At 41.2% G+C, this 20,121-nt stretch overlaps 1 protein-coding gene across 2 annotated transcripts; it reads left to right on the top strand.

The window, feature by feature from the left end:
- On the top strand, positions 1 to 19,920 carry POLR1D (polymerase (RNA) I polypeptide D). 2 transcript variants are annotated; one of them, XR_001414542.1, is made up of 4 exons: positions 1 to 24; positions 9,628 to 9,702; positions 12,197 to 12,371; positions 17,167 to 17,299. XR_001414542.1 is itself a non-coding variant. In XM_014966125.1 (3 exons), the coding sequence occupies exons 2-3, from the start codon at positions 9,686 to 9,688 to the stop codon at positions 17,450 to 17,452; spliced, it is 303 nt and encodes a 100-aa protein (XP_014821611.1). In that variant the 5' UTR covers positions 7 to 24; positions 9,628 to 9,685; the 3' UTR covers positions 17,453 to 19,920. The 2 variants fall into 2 exon arrangements, 1 of the variants encoding a protein (XP_014821611.1); XM_014966125.1 differs by lacking the exon at positions 12,197 to 12,371 and having other exon boundaries at positions 7 to 24; positions 17,167 to 19,920.
- The last annotated feature ends 201 nt before the right edge of the window (positions 19,921 to 20,121 follow it).

Below are 20,121 nucleotides of genomic sequence, written 5' to 3'. Positions count from 1 at the left end.
GGAGGAGGACCCGGAGCTGGAGAGGTGAGGGGCGGGGAGGAGGGCGGCTGAGCAGCCCCGGCAGGTCACGGCCTCGGCGGGGCCTCTCCGCTGAGCGGGGCCCGGCGTCGCCTCCCGCCCTGCAAGGCCCGGGTGTGCGGAGCCCTGCGCGGGCGGCTGGGGCCTAGCGCTGCGCCCCGGAGCTGGCTGCGGCCGTGGGCCCGGCTCTCCCGGCGGCCGGGTCCCGGCGGGAGGCAGCGGGTGGTCCCTGGAGCAGAGGAGGCCCCCGAGGCCGGCCCGGCCCGAGGCCCCCCCGGCTGCCGTGAGGGTGGCCCCGAGGGGTGCGCAGCCTGGAAGGGGACACAACTTTGGGGCCCTCGCTGAGGGGGCTGCGGTGGAAAATAAAGAAAATCTTCCTACGTGATGGGAAAATCCATTCCTTAAAAAAAAAAAAATAAATCAACTATTCTTGTGATGCGTGTCAGTACCATTTAGAAACAAGATGGAAACGAATTTTCCATTATAATTTGGTAATTAGGTGTACGTGGTAAAATAAAATGGATTCTCTTCTTAAAAATTTCAGTTTTCAGCGTTGGAGATGTGCCAGTTGACTAATTGTTAAAATTGTCCTGCTTCTTGTATGGAATAATACAACATGTTTGGCAGGTATTTTGTCATTTAAAAAAAGCCAAACCCAAAACCTTGCTTTCTACTTTGCCTTTCACTGGGACGAGAGGATTCATTTCTCTGTGCGTACTGAGTTGTAGTGTTCCCAAGCAAGCATTGAGGATTAAAATGTATATTTCTGTATTTGGATACTCGTCACAGCGAGCCTCTAACTTTTGCCTTCGAAATAGACTTTAGTTGTATAGATCACAGATTTTTTTGGGTAGTAATCCTTGGTTTTTTTGCAAGCTTACTTGTGAGTAACTGTACTTTTATGCATGTTTCAAAAAACTATTACAGCGAAATGGTGACCAGAGGCTTTCTGAGCTGTTCTCCTCATGGTTCTCTCCCTTAACTTCTAAGAAACTGTATCTGAGTGTGTGTATATAAAGTAATGGGCAAGTATTTTAAATGGGACAAAAGCAATAGCACTGGAGTGGTGGAAGGGCTAGAGAGCGTAATGCTTTCTCAGAGGCCTTTAATGCTCAGTAAGCTACTTCTGCTCTGGGATCATCAGTTTAATAATTAAAGCTTCTTTCTATATATGCGTGAATGTTATTTTTACTAGTGCCATTCCAAACTTAAACCTTTTTCATTCATAGCGTGTTGAACCCTGCTACGCTGTCTTCTGGCTGTTACTGTCGTGCTGGGGACTTAGGGTTCCTCGGGCAGTTAAGGGCATGTCAGCTATAGCTGTCTGCTCCACAGGCTCATCCTGGCGCTCTCCTTCCCAGGAACCAGATTGAAAGTTTTATCCAGCCTCCTAGCTTCAGTCTGAGTTAGGATTTGCTATTCCTTTTTCATGGCAGCGTGGTAGGTAATGAGGATGAAGCTCAGCGTTACTTACCAAGTGGTACACGGTAGGGTTTAGCTGTCTGGTGTCTTCAACCCATGCTACCATTCACCTCTGCGGGTGTTTAATCAGCTCTGAACACGTCGTAAGTACAATATAGCGTACTTGGTGATAATCACTTTTTATCCTGGATCCACCTGTCATAAGTTGCCTTTTCATACCTTCAGCTTGTTTAACAGGACGCTTTGCTAGTAGCCCCCTGAATTCTTCAGTTCATGGTATATGCATTTAGATGTCATACTTAGGTATTTCTTACTCTAAATATGCTTCCCTGTACAGTCTTTAAGAGTCTAATACAGACCTTTCTTTATCCTTTGGTTTACAGACGTTACTCCTTAGTATCATTCAATGACCTGTTAATCATGCTTTCCTGTGAGTAGTACAGTGATGGGAGTTTATAATTTTTAGGCTCTTTATAATATGGCTTTAACATGCAAATAACGGCATTTCTATTCTGTAGCCACAGTGGTAACTATTTTAGGTAAGTTTTAGAGTTTAAAAATTGGGGGGTTTGGAATATTTTCAGTAGTCTGAATTCAGGCTTGTATTGCAATGCACAAGTCTTAAATAACAGCTTAAGGTCTATCTATGTGTGAGTTTTATTTAATTTACCACAGAAGGGGGAAAGAAGTGCACATTATTGTGCATGTTTTTTCAGGTCTGGAGTGAATTTTGTGTCCCAGCGTTCCAAACAGTGAGCTGTTAAGACAAGTCAGTTGTCCTATTTTTTTTTGTTATTATCTAAGGAGAGGTCTCTTCATCTTGCTTCTTGTATTTCATCTTTACTGCCACATTTTCTGGCTGTTATTTTTCAGTTTCACTCTGTTTGACTCTTGCTTGACCTTGCGTTTGGTGTTTTCCTCACTTTAATAGGAAGTGATAGTGGCTACGGAAGCTGAATACTAACTCGCAAGTTACCATGTGGCTGTTGTGTACTCTGGATTTTAAAACTCTAAAAGCTGTAAATACCACAGGTGTTTGTAGTGTTTGGTGCATTCTACTGAATTATTTCCGCTGCTCCATCTTGTCCAATAACCTTTGTTGGAAGTATGAACTGATGTTTTTTCCTGTGAACTTGCTGGTACATCAGTGAAGACCCAGAGTCTTGAGATATGGTGTGATTTTAAGAAAATTCTAGGCTAAATTCTGCTACTATATAATTAATGGTATTGTGAGGATATGATCCAAGAGTAAAAAAAAAAAAGGTTATATGTCAGCTACTAGGAACTGCTTAGTTTGTTTCCCCTGCAAGCACGTGTACTTGCTTTTTGTATTTAAATTCAACTAAATATCCTTTGAGAAGTTACAGAGGTCACCATTTTCATCCCTGTGCAAAAAAAATCTTTTTTTCCTATCCCCTTCCTAAATTGTTTCATGGTTGTTCTGTGTGTTTGAAGCACAGAAAATACATTGTTTCGCTGAGAATAGAAAGGAATTGGCTTTATTATACTGTGTGTCCAAGTTCTTCCCTAATCCCTTCTGTCTTTCAACACCTATGGTATCCAAGGTTGTGAAATACCATATTAGAAGTGCCTACCAAGCTTGTTTATAGCATCAGTTACTTGAAATTAAGGGTTTCCTAAGGAGATACTGCTCTGAGTCACAAGGAACACTATAATTGTGTAACAAGAAGCCTGTAGTTGAGTTGAGAATCAATAGTCTAATATTTTTGCTGCACAGGCATCCCAATTACACTTTTTAACAAGTAAGCTTTGTTCCTTGGAGAAATTAATTGATAGTTCTTACTGTTGTTCTTAACAGTTAAAATCTAAGTGTCAGGATTCAGTATGCCATTCTTTCCCATATTCATGGCCCAAAAAAAAAAAGTCGTCTGCAAACTAAAATGGGTGCTTGAAATGGAGTGGTATGTTCCCTACTCAAGCTGGTGAGAATATCAGCAGAGAAATGTGCTGCAAATAGTACTCATGGGACTGACAAATAGAATATTTAAATAGGTATGAAACTTGATCAACAAAGAATAAGAGCATTTACATGCCTGATATGGAGTGTCTTTGCCTTTGAACAAATGCTAGGAAGTATGTGGAATATTTTTTTCATTCTTGGTCCTGATGTTGTGGCTTGGGCTTTATGCCTTTTCATCAGTTTTCTTACTGTGAGCAGATAGGATAGAGCAGCTCACAGGAGTTAAGTAACACTGACCTTCATTATCATTCCTTTATTGTAGAAGGCAGTATCTTTAGTCCTTTACGTGACCGAAGGTCTTGATATTAATTATTCAGATGTAATCAGAATACCAACATCCACTTCTATTTCCAGTCCCATGCATGGTTAAAAATAAGTTCTACAGTCAGCATAAAACTACTTTGAGAAAATGGATTTTAAAAACTGCTAGTTTTTTTCCAAGGTTTGCAGCTTGCTGTCAGGACCTAGAGTGCCTCAGGAGGTAGGTTTGAGCATGATTTTGGGAATCACAGTAGCCAAGAAGCCTGGCTTTTGAGCTTGAATAATAGTGGTATAGATTGCAAGCAGTTATTAATGCTGTGAAGGTCTTCTATGAAGATATGTTTGATAAAGATGTCCCTTGACTGACTCTGGGAAATGTTGAATAGGAACACTGCCCTCCTGCTCCATGCTGGTGTACTTCTGAAGCCGATTGCGTGCTGTGAAGCAATTCCAGTAGATATATTTTCATTAGAGTTCTCATTAGGATCTTTAGTGAGATGATGACGTGGGTGGAGATGGCAGAGTTTTCTCGGTTGTGTGCCAAAAGCTCCTGGGCACACCCACAGTGGACTAAAGAGACCATGGTGGATGGAGTAGCCCAAATAGTGCCCAGCTCTGGCTTCTCCCAGGTCCGTCCCAGGAGCTACCAGCCCATCAGAGGTCTATTTCCAGGAGCCCAGCAGAATACAGAGGCACACTGGCAGGTGGGAACCCACAGTAAGGATTTGGAGAAATGAACATCTTCTCTGGGCCCCTCCCAGGGCTGGTCCCTTGAGACAGCCTTGGCCTCCAGGCATGACACCCATCAAGATGAGTCAGTGCTGGAGCGCCTTTGTGACTTAAGGGAGTTGCTGCCTAGGGGTGTGGAACGAATTATGGGATGCAGAAGAAGAGCATTTTGAGATTGTATAAGGCTTATTATGGGATGTGTAGGGGAGGAGCCAAAGATGGGGGAAGGGACGGGTTCAGGTGATTTTGTGAGAAGCAAGAGTGGGAAAATAGAGGAATAAGGGGATACAAAGGTCTGGTTGTGTGTGAATGGGCTGCTGGTTGGTACACTGGCTGTGCCCTGTGCCTGGTCAGTGCAGTCTGTCCTGTCCTCCTTTTGAATTCCTTTCTACTCTTTCTTGGGTGAGGGACTGTATTTGAGGGTGTACATCTCAGTGCCAGCAACTAGAGTGAAACCATGGGTCAGAAGAACCATGTGTCCACACTGCCAGAAGCTGGAACAAGCTCGGGTCTGGATGCCAGCAGTTGGGCTGGGACCCTGGGCTGGAGAGTAGGTGCCAGCAGCTGGGGACACTTCATAGAATGAGTAAAACCAAGTGTCAGCCACTAGAGTGGGATTGGGGACCTATTTATCTGTGCTGCAGTAATGGAGAAAGTGTGGGTGCATGAGAGATTATGTGGCCACTAGTGAAGATCAAGAGTGGGTGAATTAGGGTGGGAGCTGGGATGTGAGTCTCTAAGAGCAAGACTATGGGAGGAGCTGGCTGGAGATACTGTAGGGTCGGGGCTCTCCAGGAGCAAGACACGTATGTGCACCTGTGTGTCTCCATGGGCAAGACCAGTGGAGTTGGGTACTGGAGGACCAAGAGGTCTCAGCCAGCTGTGTGTGATGGTCTGTGCCAGCAGCTGGAGTTGGGCTGAAGCCCTGGGGGCTCCTACACCTGCCCAGAGAGAAGAGCAGGATGGAGCTGTTGGTGTGAGCGCTTTGTGTGTCTGTCTGTGATCAGTGTGGCCAGTGGTGCATACGTGTGGTGTGTGTGTCTGCCTGCAGGGAGTGGATTTCCAGCCCTACTGCTGGTTGGACCTGGGCTTGGAGCTGTGGCTGCCTGGCTTGTTGGCTGTCAGATCCAGCGTGTCTGCTCCTAACAGAGTGGTCTATAATTACAAACATTGGGTGGTCTCTATAATGACACGGTGTTTTCATTGCCTGTAACTGTATCAGACGTACCTCTTTATTACCGATTATTCATTTTTCAGTCTATCTGTTTGATCTTTTGGAAAAAACAATGATGCTCTTTCCCTGAACGAGGAATAGAAAATATCTCTGGTTTTGCCTGGCTTTGGAGCCTTTAACGTTCTCCCTCTCTTTGGACATGTGTATTCATGATGCAAGTTGTTAGGATTTATGCAACGGGAGCTTTGCCTGTAACCTTGGAATATAGAGGAAAAAATCTAATCCCTCAGAAATGTAAATAGATCTTGGGCCATACTCTTGAAGATAAAAATATCACTGTTTATACCTTCATGTTACTGTAATTCTGCAGCTAAGCTTGATTGCTCAGAAAGGATTGCCACAGCAAGTTTTAAGTGGTGCTTGTTATAAAAGATGCCAGAATCATGCCAGTGTTCTTAAATATGCCCCTGTCCCTAATTTTCCCTGCTATCAGTCCCCTGGTATTTGGGTGGTTCTCGTGTGAAAGTTGTGTGCTGTGTTCCCTTTGCTCATGCTGCTACTCTTGAAGCTGGAGTTGGCAGCCACAGGACTGTTTGTATTGTAACCAAGCTGTAAAAATGAAGAGTGTGAGGAATGTTGAGTCCCAAGAGGCCTCTAAAAGCAAATGTAAAAACCTTGTTTGCATAGCTTCTAAGCTTTTGGCTTACTTGTGTAGAGGATATAAGTTCAGTGAGTGGAAACACATGATTTCAAAGAGGATCTGAGCATTTTTCCATTTGTCTGTGCAAGTCAAAGGGCTTTGTAAAGGTGCAGTGAATAAGAGTGATGTTGAAACACCAGTATTAGGAAACAGTGTTTGATAAGAAAGGAAGATGTCAAGTTATAAGTCTGCTAAGAGTCAGTCTGATCTCTGATATAACCAGAGGGGAAAAAAGTCTCAAATACTTATTGGCTTATAATTCCTACTTAAGTTAATAGAATTGATGTCACCATATGAATTTATTGTGATGTTTTCCCTAAAACTGAATCATAGCTATTTAAAATGTGTGTATTTTATTGGTGCTTTGTAGCTCAGACACTTTGGTTTATGATTCTAATTATAAAATAATGAAAGATATAGTGGCTTTTAATCGCCCCCTAGTCAGGTTTCTCAAAACAGAATCACTAAGTTTGGTTAATTGTGGTAAGTAAAAGTCAGGTGCTTTTTTTTTTTTTTTTTTTTGCATTTTTCGACGATACGGTCTCAGATCTTCAGCTATCCCTGAGGTTTAATGGCATTACTAATGATAAAAATGTCTCTATAGTCCGGTTCTTTTTTTTTTTTTTTTTTTCCTCCCCTTCATCTGACATTGCTGTTTGAAGGCTCAGGACAAGCTTTTATAAAGGCCACATGTTCCTGCTGTCATCACTATAAGCTAGCTCAGGCTGCTCAGATAGCAAAGTCTGGGTCTGGACAAAAAAGAAATTTTGCCATAATTTCATGGAGACCTGTGTATGCAACATCTCCCATGTTCCAGTGGTAGAGCCTGTGGTTTTTTACCCTTTTTGTTGTTGTTCTTGGCAGTAGCTGTCCCATACACCCCACTGCTCCTACCTGGGAAGGTGGCAGTAGCTGACGGGGCTGCTGACACTGTACTTAGCATCTGGGTGCAGGTGATTCCAAAGGTGACAGCTTACCTGGGCAGATAACGCAGTGTCCATGAATGCCTGTCCTGTGATGGGATATGCAACATGTCCTCTCAATCAGACATGCTTAAAAAAGGATTCAAAGTACCCCAATCCCAGCTGCTACTGAGATCGTGTTAGGAACTTCATATGAGAAAGAGAAAGACTTCTGTGAGGAGCCTTAAACCAATGTGCCATTAGTAGACTAGTGCACAGACAAGCAATACTACAATTTTTTGTGCATTTGTCTGCTATTGTTTCTGTGGAAGTGTTGGATGCTTTCCTTTGCAAAGCCCTTCAAATGCAAACTCTCAAAGGAAGTAAGTTATGACCTGTGAGTATTCACGTGTCCATCTGGCACAGACCTCAGCTTATGCTGGATGGAATCGTTTCCCCTTGGAACAAAGGTATATATATACATAAAAGTTGATCAAGGATTATTTATATGTTTGAGAACTGTGACCAATTCTGGAGGCTTGTTTAAGAATCTTTAGCTAAAGTATTGCTTGCTGGAAATTACTATAAAGTGAGAAAGTAGTTCCATGATAGCTAGTTGTAAGTATAAAATACTAAGACTACATTGAGGCAGAACTGCAGAGTAGCTGTAGGAAGAGTAGCTACACCTTAGTGTACATTTCACTTGTACTCATTTAGTAGCAATTTGTTTTCTGTTGCCAGGGAAAACCAAAGCTGTCCAAAAGCAATACAGGCAGAAGAAGTGTGTCTGTGTTTGTAAAATGTCACCAGCCTGTCCTAAGGAATGAACAAATCCATCATCACAAATGTGAAGGGAGATGGTAAAGGCTTATGTTAAGGCCATAACAAAATGAAGAAAGTTATATCTAGACTGACAGATGTAGACTGCTGTGTAACAGCGTAACGTTTTCTCATTAGCTGCTGAAGGAAATTCTGTACTGCTTATTTTCATTCCCTCTTATGCACATGCAGTATATGTATTTAAAGCTAAGACCTCTTGTGTTGTCTATGTAGACTTGAATAACCTAAATGGTAAAAAAAGCCCCCTGTTACATGTTTAGAGCCCAGCATGAACTTGTTAGGTCTTCACATGGGCCTGCCATATAAATGGTTTACTTTTCTTCAGAGCTGCTTCTGCTATTATATGATGACTATTGACTTCTCTAGTCTCAATTTTGGCTTGACAACAAAATTGATGCTCAGGGTTTTTTTTAATCTGTGGCAAAGTAGCAAAATCCTGTTATGCTGACAACACCATAACAACATGATGGGACATGACACCCTTGAAGTTTGAGTTGAAGTCTGTTGGCAGTTACCTTTCTTGCACAGTCTATACACACATTTGTACTATCGAGATTATGATTGTATTGCTCATGTAGTTGAAACACCAGCAGTTATTCTGGCATATTATAGTTGAGACACCTAAACAATAAACACCCTCTTTATTACCTCCTGCCTTCAGTTCCTCAAGCCTTCAGTCTTACCCATGTCAGTATTGTTAATGCTTAGCTTCATATACTGGATGTTATGGCCAGGTGCATAGCTTTCCTTTTCTGTATTGTGGTTGGTTTTGATTGGCATATATAGTTGGTTAGAGTTAACTAACCAAATTGTTGGTTTATGCATTCAATTTATATAATAAATGGCTCACATTATCCATTCATTGGTTTTCCCATTAACTTCAACCATGTACTGTAGAGTACTTACTTAAGTTTTATTTGAGGTTGAAATTAATTTGTAAAGAGAACTGAAAGACTGATGTTGCAGGAATTTACCTATAATTTGCATAAATCACACTCTTCAGTGACTTTTTATGTGATCATTGTTATTTAATTGCTTTAGTGTTAGTCTGGCCAGTTTGTTCTAGAAGATGATGATACAGTAAAGGTTAGTCATTTTGGGTGGTGGTGGATCATAGTCACAAAGGTGAGCTCTTTCACTGTTACACAAAGCTAGTGCAGTTTGACAACTGATAGTTGCAGTGATTTTACTGTCATCTGACTGCTTGCTATTTCACTGGTCGTGTTTAACTGTGCTCAAAATAGGTCTGCTGCGGTTGAAAGACTTTAGGAAGAACCTAAGTGAAGTGACAGCAGCAAAGAATGTTCCCAAGGGACATTTCAGTGTAGTATACCAGTTTTGCATGCTTTATTTCTACTCTTTAGTTAGTATTGCAATTGTTGTTTTTGCAGCAGCTTTAATTGCTTTTAATATGTCAAAATGTTTCCTTTAATCTTGGTGCATGGAAATCTGAATTAATAAGTAAGGGTGATTTTTGTAGCCTCTTTATTGCTTAATTCATTACAGTGAAGAAGCGCTCCACTTCCTTTACATAAGTGTATAAAGTGGCAAGTTCTTGTGTTCTGCAAGTGGTAACTTTTTTTCTTTTCCTCGTATTTAGGAAGGCTGTGGAAGAGTTACTTAAAGAGGCAAAACGTGGGAGAACCAGAGCTGAAACAATGGGAGCTATGGGTTGGTAAGTTGTGCCAAGAGGAAATGAATGCTATGACTGATGCCAAAATAAATTTTACATTTAATGCATGACAGAAGTCTTTGCCTTTGCTTCATGTTTAAGTAATTTGTCTTCATCTAGGTATTAATTTGTCTGGGCAGAAATTTGAGCCAAGATAAGAAAGAAGTTGAAGTAAATTCTCCCTGCATGAAATTGCTTGACCGAATGTGCTAAGTCAAAGCAATTGGAAAACTGGGTGTACCTTCTATATAGTGTTTCCTTATAACAGATGGAATTGCAAACTTTGAATTGGAACCTCGTGAATCTTTAAAATGCTGGGTAGCTTCAGTGTGTGTGTGTAGTTACATACTGGCCACATGTTAGTGGGTTAGATTCTGTTTAAGTTAAAAGAGTTCATAGCCTGACAAGGAAACCTAAACCCTTAAAACAATAAAAATATTAAATGATTCTGTAGTAGAGAATCCATGTGTAAATGACAGCTGAAAGTGAATTCAAAGTATAGTTCAATTTTGGAAGGAGGTATTTTTTTAATACTAAAAGAACCCCTAAACCCCAGGGCTAATGTGTATAGCAAGTAGGAAAAGAATCACAGTATTTAAATCTTAAGTGAAATACAGTATTAATTCTTCAATGCAGTGTCTCAGTTTTTACAACTAGACTGTCATGGAATGTAACGCATATAACTGTAATTAAAGAAGTAATAACATGCTGAGAAGAGTCATTCATCTTAAAATAACGGGTATGACTGATAAGCTATCGGATCTAGGGATGTGCACACAAGTAGTGCACCAGTTGACTGGGTTAAACTCATTTGTAGATAAGGTTTGACTTCCTCCACCAACAGCAGTAAAAGATAAGCCTCCATGGTTAATGAAGTTCTCAGCTGATTTTTTGAATATGTTTGTTTTGGTACCTCTGAAGAGGTTAAAATAGCATCTTGCTGAAAAAAGTTCATCCTTCATATTTTCTAAAGAATTTTGGCATTTTTGTAGATACTTTACCCAGTATTTCTGCTAGGGATGCAGTTTATACCCGTTCTGTTAAAACTAAAATTGGTTTAATCCCCTAGAGTGGTTATAGCTGTACTGACAGAGCAGGCTTTTACCCTGTCAGCCTTGCCAAATGGCCAGGTGAACCCAGGCAGATAATTAGCACCGTGTAGTGTTGCATACATCCAGTTACTGTGAATTTGCAAGTTAATTCAAGGTGTGGAGACTAAAGATTTCTGTTGGGAGATAACTGAGTGTCCCTGTGCAACTTTGCTGCCTCTTGTGCGGTCTGGAATACCTGCCAGGAGCGTGTATGGCCTTCAACTCCTGGCTCCAGCTACTTCTTATTCCTAATGTGTAAGAGAGCAGTGGTCCTGCTGAGCTGGTTGTGATGATGAGCTCGGGGTCACGTTCAGTTTGCTGAAGCCCAGTGCCCAAGACCTGCCAGAGGAGGGGATATCCAAGGGTGACCTGTTCTTCAGAACAGCTGCAGATTGCACTAGAGTGAAATAGTGTCTGTCTAGGCCAGGGCTGTGTTAAAGTTGTAGGAGGAGAGGATTGTCAAGAAAGCTTCAGGTGGAGGAAGACTGTTGTCATGGGCACTGGTGTGGTGATACCTGAATTGAGACTGTTGAAGTAAAGATCCTTTCAATTGCCGAGAAACCTGTGAATAGCTATACTGGGTCACACAAAGGGCCCATCTCTGTGGTGCCATGTCTTCATCAGTGGCCGATACCCAGTAGCTCAAAAATGGAGGAACAAAAGTACGAGAAAGTAACATTACTTCCTCAAGGTGCTGTCCCAGCTTTGGGTAGTCTGCGGCTCAGGATATCCTGCACTCAGAAATGATTTTTAAATTTTTTTTTTTAGATGGTGCTTCTCCAGGGATTTTCCCTTCTCTGAATTTATCCTTGGGGAGACTGGTAGTAATCCCATGTATCACAAATCTGCTGCCACAGAGTTTGGCATAGGCTAGTGTACAGCTGGTGTGTGTGTGGCTGTAATGAAGCTATAAAGCCACCTGTAGGTAGACTGCCAATTTTGACTGCCTTTGGTGTCTAGCTGTGCAAGCCCAAGAGACAAAACAGCAGACAGAGGCTGCCACTACTGTCTTCCCTTTAATATTTTTCGTGCCCCATTGTGCTGTTTTGGTCTTTCTGAACTGGCCCAACAATGAGGTATTGCATATACACCTGGGAGACGAGGTAACCGGTAAGACACTCCAGCAAAATGAAGTAAGTCCTGAAGGGCTTATTAGATCTAGGACTGACATGTAACCTTGCAACTCTAAAGCACTGAGAGGAAGGTGACTGCTGCTCTGAGCTTTGTGGATACCAAATGAAATGAGCAGAAAAGTTAGTTCATGAAAATGTGCGTTAGTAGATCAAATTCAGGATAGCATAACTGGTAGAAGCAGAGACAAGGTCATCGCCAACTTGTCTAAAAGCAGAGTCTTAACAGGTAAAGCACAAAACCTTCCTTCCTTGCCAAATTCAAAATGCTTACAGGTGTGTTTCATGAGGACTTCTGGGATTTCCTCAGCCCCTTGTCAGAGGAGTCCTGGAGAAGAGATGCACAAACCCTGGAAACATCTAGTGTAAGGTCATCAATCCTCCATTGGAACTGGATAGTTGAAGCAACTCGGCCTATGAAGAAAAGATTTGTTCTGCCATCTGTCTTTGGGTAAGGAGAAGCAGAGGCTGCTACTGCTCATACTTTGCTGATTCCAGTTTATGTTGATCTCCAGCAGCTGTTGGATACTGGGAAATACATTTCTGGAGTCAGTGACGTTCTACAGGAATTGGTTCAAGGGAGGTATGTGGGGAGGTGGCATTCCTGGGTATTGTACATACCATTACAAAGCAGTAGTGTCTTTAGGTGTGTGTTGATGGCAGCAAAACCTTAGCCAGCAAGCCTCTGAACAGGGTTTGGGGGCTGCTTTCAGGTTCCAAGCCACTGCTCCATTGCTATCCAGAGTCATTAGTTCTCCATAGCTCAAGTGCGTTTCCCCAAGCACCCCTACCTAATTTTTTACTGTCTCCTCGTGAGATGCATAGTCCGTGGCTGTTTGAGCCTAAGTTGCAAGTGTCTAAGCTGGTGTAGCTGACAGGTACAGAAGAAATGTACCAAGCAGTCATCCTTTAGCCCACAGTCTGATATGAAGACTTGAAATATGGGACAGTGTTGCTAGCGTTTTGTCCATTTTGGGAATGTTTTGCCAGTGTTATGTTGTCTTACAAGTTTGCTTTGGGTGACATGGGTAGGTGTTGCCTACCCGTAGGGATTAGATGCTAGTAGAAGAGAGGTTTGTCCCAAATAGGGAGGTTGGCAGTGGTATCCGGCAAGAGTGTACACAGGAAAGGAAATTATCTGAGACTCTCTGGACATGGAGCAACTGTCAGTGGGCTGCATGAGCTCCCAGTTGGTAAAGAATCTAAGTCCCTTGGCCTCCATGCTCTCAGGACTGGATATACAGTGTCTAGGTCCATGGCAAATTAATCCAAGAAATACTGGATATTTGTAGATCTCTCTTTATTCACTTTCAAGTACTGACTTGTTCCTTGGATGTTCTCAAGATTCTTGCTCTCAACACTGCAGTATTTCTAGTTACAGCAATGCTCTTTTTTGTATGTACTCTATGGCTGTAGTGATTCTTGCTGAGGGTCTCCTACATCCTTATGATACCACATGATGTAGATCCTCTTGATGGTGTGTCTGGTTCAAAGCATTAGTGGAGCTAATCACAAGAAAATGTGTTAGAGAAGGGTAATAGAGGATTTACTTCAGATGGTGTCTTAATCTTGGAAATGTTGAGCAAAGAGTAGAGTCTGTGGCTAAGTCCCAGTGATGCTGGAACTTCTGAGGTGAGAAAATACATGAGAGCAGCTGTTGGAAAGTTAATGATTGAAGGGCCAGCAGGGTCCAGGATGGGAAGTTCTGGACAAATAGCGTAAGAACATTTGAAACTATTGGATTCATCAGATGGAATACTGCTGTGAGGTATTGGGATTTTCCTTGTGTGTCTAGATAAAATCAAGCTAAAAGCTCAGCTTTCCCTAAGTGGTTTTGTCGGTCCTATGTACATAATTCATAAGCTTCTTCTAGCAGTGGAGTTAGGCCCTATTTTAAGGGGTTGTTTTGCTTGAATTGAAAAAGGCAGTTAAAATGCCACAAAAGCTACTGTATGGACAAGTTCTGGAGGCTTTTTTTTTTTTATTTTTCTCTCCAGTGTATGTGTCTGGCCTTCAAAGATGATGGTAGCAATTGAGCTAAGGCTGAACTGAATGTAATCTTCTTGGCTTACTTTAGAAGCTTACCTAAAATAAGATGTGGAAAACAAGATATTTTGGGATGGTTTGTTCAGCTCTGCATTGTAAGAGCAGATGAAATTGCAAAAAGCAGATAGATGTTGGAAGCATTAAATTATTTTTAGCCCTATTGCAAAGCAATCCTAAAATTGCTTTCACTCCTATATATAGCTTTCTGCTCAATATCAAATCTGATAGCCAGAAATACTGCAGATTACAAAATAATGAAGATGAGGCCGAAGAGTTTGAGAGCCTGGGAACTGCGAAATTCTGTATTGCATCTTGTCTTTGAGTGGGTGTTGTGTGACTGTGCAGAGACACTGCAATGTGATTCCACTATGTCTCTTTCATTTGAATGTGACAAGGAGGAGAAACAGGGTACAGACAGAGGTTGCAAAGGAAATACATTAAAATCTTGTGATCGGAGCAGAGGTTCCCATCCAAAGTCCTACCAGATGTATCAGCTGCCAAGACCATACATAAAAGCTTGCAGTGTCATCCCAGGCATCCTCTTTTGTGAGATCTCCAGTGCAAGGATAAGAGCCTCAATTAATTGGTTTGGCAAAACAACCTCTAGCTGCTTTTTTGGTTTTTTGGCCTTTAGTCACTCTTCTGTTAAGTACCGTATTTTCCATGGCAGTTGGGAAGTGGTAGACATGTACTTGTAAGTTCATGCATAATGAACTCTGTTTCCTGGAAAGATGAGATTTACGCTGTGGGATGAGGCTGGCTGGGTTTGCTGTGTCCAGTTACTCAGTGAGAAAAGACTGTGGCACATGGCACTGTACACTAGGGTCTTAAATTAGGGTCAGCATGTTTTACTGTTTAGAGCTTGTATGGTCCACTTCTGTGCTGAACTGCACTGCTGCTTGGTGAAAGGTGTTGGCTGGAAATTGTGTGTTATTCCACAGAAGTTGGCTTAAAGTGTCAAAAGTAGAGTTAAGATTTGACCTGTGTTCGCAATAACTGATTTAATCTTTTTTTCTTCTTGCTCAAAATGCACTGTTGACTGTTTTGTCATAGAGTAGTGGAGAGATTTTGGGTTGTGCAGGACTTATCTGTGGAGTGCTTGTCTTTAGGAGGTCAGCTGTAGCAGTGTTTTACAATTTCCTCACCATTAGGAATGCTCTCAAAGAAAGATATCAGTGGATTAATACAGTTCCCTTTTCATCTTCACTGTTCCATATATACCATGGATGTATGTAAACATGACGGGCTTGTGTGTGTGTAACCTAGCACATGCCATACCTCTCATTTCCTCCAAGACTTAAAGGCAGAATTTGCTTTATTGAAGTCTGAGGTCAATAAAACTAAGGACTGAGGTTTCTCTTCTGGGCCATAACTTGCTGCTGCTCTGTGAAAGCCCGGTGGCTCGATTTTATCACTGTATCATGGTGAACTAATGGCATCTCTTATCTGATCCTGAAGCCCTGCTTTTCTCATCAGTTTTCTTTCTTAGTATAGCTCAGGCAGCACTCATAGTGCCAAAAAGAAATAAATACTTCAGCAAGGTGAATGTATTTAGGGCAGATTGTCTCATTCTGGGGCTATATATTAGTGCTTAATCAATGCATTACCTCTTATGAAAAAGCAAGAGGAAGGAGAAAAATGTGAAATAGTTTTTGCCTGGATGCAGCCTAGAGAAAGCTGCCCTCCTCGTTAGGAAATGTTGAGGTACGACAGTTTAATGATGGCACAGGACAGACAGAGGACTTAAATGTTGGCTGGCTTGTGTTACGTCTTGAGTGTAACCTGTGCTGTGGTGTGTTCAGCACCATGTTCATAGCTGCTGTAGCTTGAAGCAGAAACCCTACTGACATATATTACCCTTGTATTTTTACTCAGTAATCAAGTTAACAGATAAATACTGTTTACAAAACTCCAATGCTAGATACAGATCTAGACTTTTTTATGAGTTCTTTTGAAGCACAGTTCAAGGAAAGCAGTGTAGATTTATATGCAGAAAGTTTAGAAAACTCCAAAATTAGCTGTGCTGTAGAAATGTGTCAAGAAATGCCCAGTGGAAATAAACAATGTGGCTCTTTAATGTATAATTCTACAATGACTCTCATAAGTTTTTTGAGAATTTAGGACAAGAACAATTACCAGTAATGCTTAGTAGGCAGACATGAAGCGAACACCACAGTAAGTAATCAGATGTGATCTTCGTTACAATTTTCTTGTTGTTCTGGTACCTCTGATTATTCAGAGATGTAAAAAGTTTTTAAATGGCCAGGATGTAGTTTCTACACTTATGCAAAATATTCAACTAGAACAGATGATCTTAACGCTGTGGTGTTAGGATTCTTTGACTCCATAGTTGATGGTATAAGTGGCTTTGTGGTCTCCAACAGCTCTGCTGTTTTTTAGAGTAATCCCGTAACTTCTCCATTAGCATGCAGACTCAAAAATGCTGTCAAGATAAACTGCAGGAACATAATCAAACTTGTTTTTTCTCATTCCATTCTTTAAGAGATGATAAACTGGGAATAAGTAGTGTACAACTGATACCAACAAGATAAACAAAATGTAGAGTACTGGTTTACTAAAATTAGCTGATAAATTATGTGCAGAAGTGTTAAGCTGCAAGAGGAGAAAGTCAGAAGCAATGGAAAAGAGTTGGATAAGTATCCTTTCTGTTTAAGAAAAAGAAATAAAATACTTTGGTGGTGGCCAAATATAAATTAAAATTGGTATGTTTCATGTCTGTTTTATTGCTACAGCTTTTTGGATTCATGCAAGTGTGTCTTTTACTTTCAAAGTATCTTAGTTTGTTAAATAATGCTGACTTTAGTAGCTTGTGATCTTGAAAACCAGTTTAATTTGACTTAAGATATGCTACTAAATATTTGATTCCCGAATGTGTTTTAAGGTTTATGGTGCTTAACTTAGGTATTGTCATCCTCTGCTTCCCCCTGCACACACTACCTTGTGAAAACCATGTGGATTTTCACTGTATTGAAATGAAATAATTTTCCTCCTATAAAGAGTGAGATAAAAGAAGAATGGAGACAACCTTGAACATCTTTCTGTACTGAGAGTTTACACTAGGTGGCATGCAAGGAAAGCCAAAAGCACAAACCTGTCTTAAAATTATTGAAGTTAATATCTCAGACTTGTTTCAGGATGTTTTTATCTTGTCTTTTGATCACTGTTCAATGTCTTTGCAGGTTGAAATGTCCTCTTGCTGGTACAAATAAAAGATTTCTTATTAATACCATCAAAAACACGTTACCGTCTCAAAAAGAACAAGACCAGGAACGTGAGCAAAAGGAAGACAGTAAGGAGCCTGAGCCAAACAAAAGCAGGAAAGAAGAAAAACCAAAGAAACGCAGAATTCACCCATATACACCCAGCTTTCAGTCCAGAAGGAGAGTCAGCTACTCTCCTCCGAGGCACCGAAACAGGAACCAGCACACAAAGGATAAGCATGAAAAGCGATCAAGCAAACGATGAGGGGAGGAGAGTGACGAATATGTGGTGTTTCAAGCCAGGAATGTCATTAAGTGTCAGACTGCAGGGATATCTCAGTTTTTCAGGAAAAGATGCTGTTCAAAATTGAATTTGCTTGTGTGAGAAGTAACCTTGAGGTAGCTTTAGGGAACTTTTCTTTGGGACCTTTAAGAGAAAAGCAAAGTGCAGCATAAATCTGAGTGGTTTTAGAACAGACATTCCTTTCCCTTTGCTCTGTTCCTCTCTCCCCTTCTGACTAAGCTTAGGGTCTGGGTGATGCAGCGTGAGACGTGTGTCGCTGTCCGAGACAACTCATTTAGTCATGTTGCTCCTTTGGAAATAAATCTGAATTAAGCAGAAATCTATTTATTGTGTGAAGTTGGCAGAACTTCTTTGCTGCTAACCAATGAAGAAGTTTTGTGTGTTCGGGTTAGTTTAGTTTTACAGAGTCTAGAAGAAGGGAAAACTTTTTGTATAGAGTATAAGAGTTTGCTTTCTTCAGTATAAAAAGAAAAAATTTGAAATGGTCAACACTGGTTTTGCTTTCCTGGAGGAACTACCTGGAAATGCTGATTTTGCTTGTTATTGTATATTCACAAACCTGTCATAGATAATAATAAACATTACCCCTAAAAAGCCATAACTGCAATAATTGTCTCTGTTTAGACTTCCCTCTGTACGGAAGTAGTTTGAACAGTGTGTTGTCATGGTGCTTTCGAAACGAACCTTGAAGACAAAATTATCATGTTTTCTGTCCACTGCTAAGAAGTTTCCAAGTAAATGTGTAATACTAGAAATGCGGAGGTGATACCTAAAAACAGTCAAATGCTCACTTTCCAGGCCTGTGTGACAATTCTGTAGTGATGCAGTTCTTAAACTTGTGACTTGGAGCACACGTGATACACATCGGTATATTCTACATCTCATTTCTGTTTGTGTTACAATAACAAACTTCTGTGTGAAATATTTTGTACTTCAGTATTCTCAGAAGTAATTGTTTTGAACATAGGTTTCCGTTTTTAGGTGTGTTGACAATAAAATCTAAAATGATAATTAAAAGTGCTGTGTGGAATTAATGCTTTTAATGGGTTTCTAAACTGACAGGGGCCTCTGTCCTCTAAGGGACAGGAGGACCAGGGCTTCATGGTCCTTCAGTGTTGTGTCAGGCCAAGAGTGCCACCTATAGGCTTCTCTATAGCTCGTCTTACTATATTTGCCTGTCTCCTGGAAAGATCATGTTAGCCAGGAGATGGGGAGACCGAAGTGGAGATCTGCTGTGGCTGAGTTTTGATGCATGAGCTGGGAATTATTCTTTTGAGTAATGAGAAGGCTCAACACCTGCTGAACTACCTACTGGTGGCTGCCAGGGTCAGCGCATCCAACAAAGTGGGATGCTTTTGCATTTCCACTGAGGGATTGTGGATAGTTTCTCTGTTTCCCTGCAGCAACCATAGCACTAGAATAGAAGTCACAGAATCAGAATCACAGAATCTTCTAGGTTGGAAGGGACCTCAAAGATCATCTTGTCCAACCGTCAACCTAACTGACAAACCTTTCAGAAAATTTCCACTGATTTAAGTGGAATCAATGAAAAAGTAGTATGTTAGGAGAATGGAGGACTCTCTTTGGTTTAAATAAACCCATGTTGTCTGCATTCCTTATTTCACTGTACACTGGTTGTATTCTCCTTAATACTCCTGTTTGGAAGAACAGCACCCATGGTACTGGCCAGGCTGCAGTGATGGTGCTGGATGGATGTGGCTTTACAGCAGAGAATTCATCTCACCATTGGTCAGGGTTGGGGCTGGAGGACAAATCACAGGACAAATCCCCCTGAATTCTTGCGGTGATAGTATGGTGTGCTGAGAGCTTTCCACACTCTGGCATTCAAACACCCCTGTAGGATAAGGGCTGCTATTGATTCTACATCAATTTAAAGGCTTTCGGGTAGGGAAAGTGATGAGAGTGTGTTTTCAAAATGAGTGGATTGTTGATAGAGAGTGATTCCATACTAGAAATGCTCGACTAGAGGAACTGGTGTGACCTAAACCAGGTAGTTGGAGAAAGCCTGTCTTCCTCGGTGGTGGTAAGCTCAGATCTAATTGCACTTTTTTAATGAATTCCAGAACATAAGTGAATTATTAATCTTTTATTGGTTGATTCCATATTTTTGTGCTGTCTTCCATAAGTGTGCATAACAGAAAACTGCTGCTCATTAACTGTTCTTAAGACAGATCTTCACCTCCTGATCACTTTAATAAAAAAGTGGGTGCAAAAAGCCAGATCTGTGTTGTGTCTGCAGTTGCTTATATTGTGCAGCACCAGCATCACTTTTGTAAAGCATCTTAAAGATGGGATTTAAACCCTGAAACTTGGAGCTGAATGTGACTTTTCAAAATGTGTTATTACTTGCTGTAACTCAGAACACTTGTAAAAGTGCATAGTCCTAAATAAATACATGAACAAATAAAGAGTGTGATCTTGGTGTTGGTCTCCTGTAGCAGCCCAGGTGCACACAGGGGAGGGTTAACGTTGCTGCAATGATATTTCAAAGGTGTTTCTTGTTTATCTGTGAGCTACTAAAGTTGTCTTTGGTTAGTTTCAGTGCACCTTGTGCAGATAACAGAGGTTACTGAGGTGAGGGTGTTCTCTTGCTGTAGCCACAAGAACTT

This window comes from Calidris pugnax, unplaced genomic scaffold (assembly GCF_001431845.1).
Source record: "Calidris pugnax isolate Ruff unplaced genomic scaffold, ASM143184v1 scaffold20, whole genome shotgun sequence".
Classification (NCBI taxonomy): domain Eukaryota; kingdom Metazoa; phylum Chordata; class Aves; order Charadriiformes; family Scolopacidae; genus Calidris; species Calidris pugnax.
The sequence above is the reverse complement of the archived record's forward strand: the minus strand, read 5'-3'. Positions and strand labels throughout refer to the sequence as shown.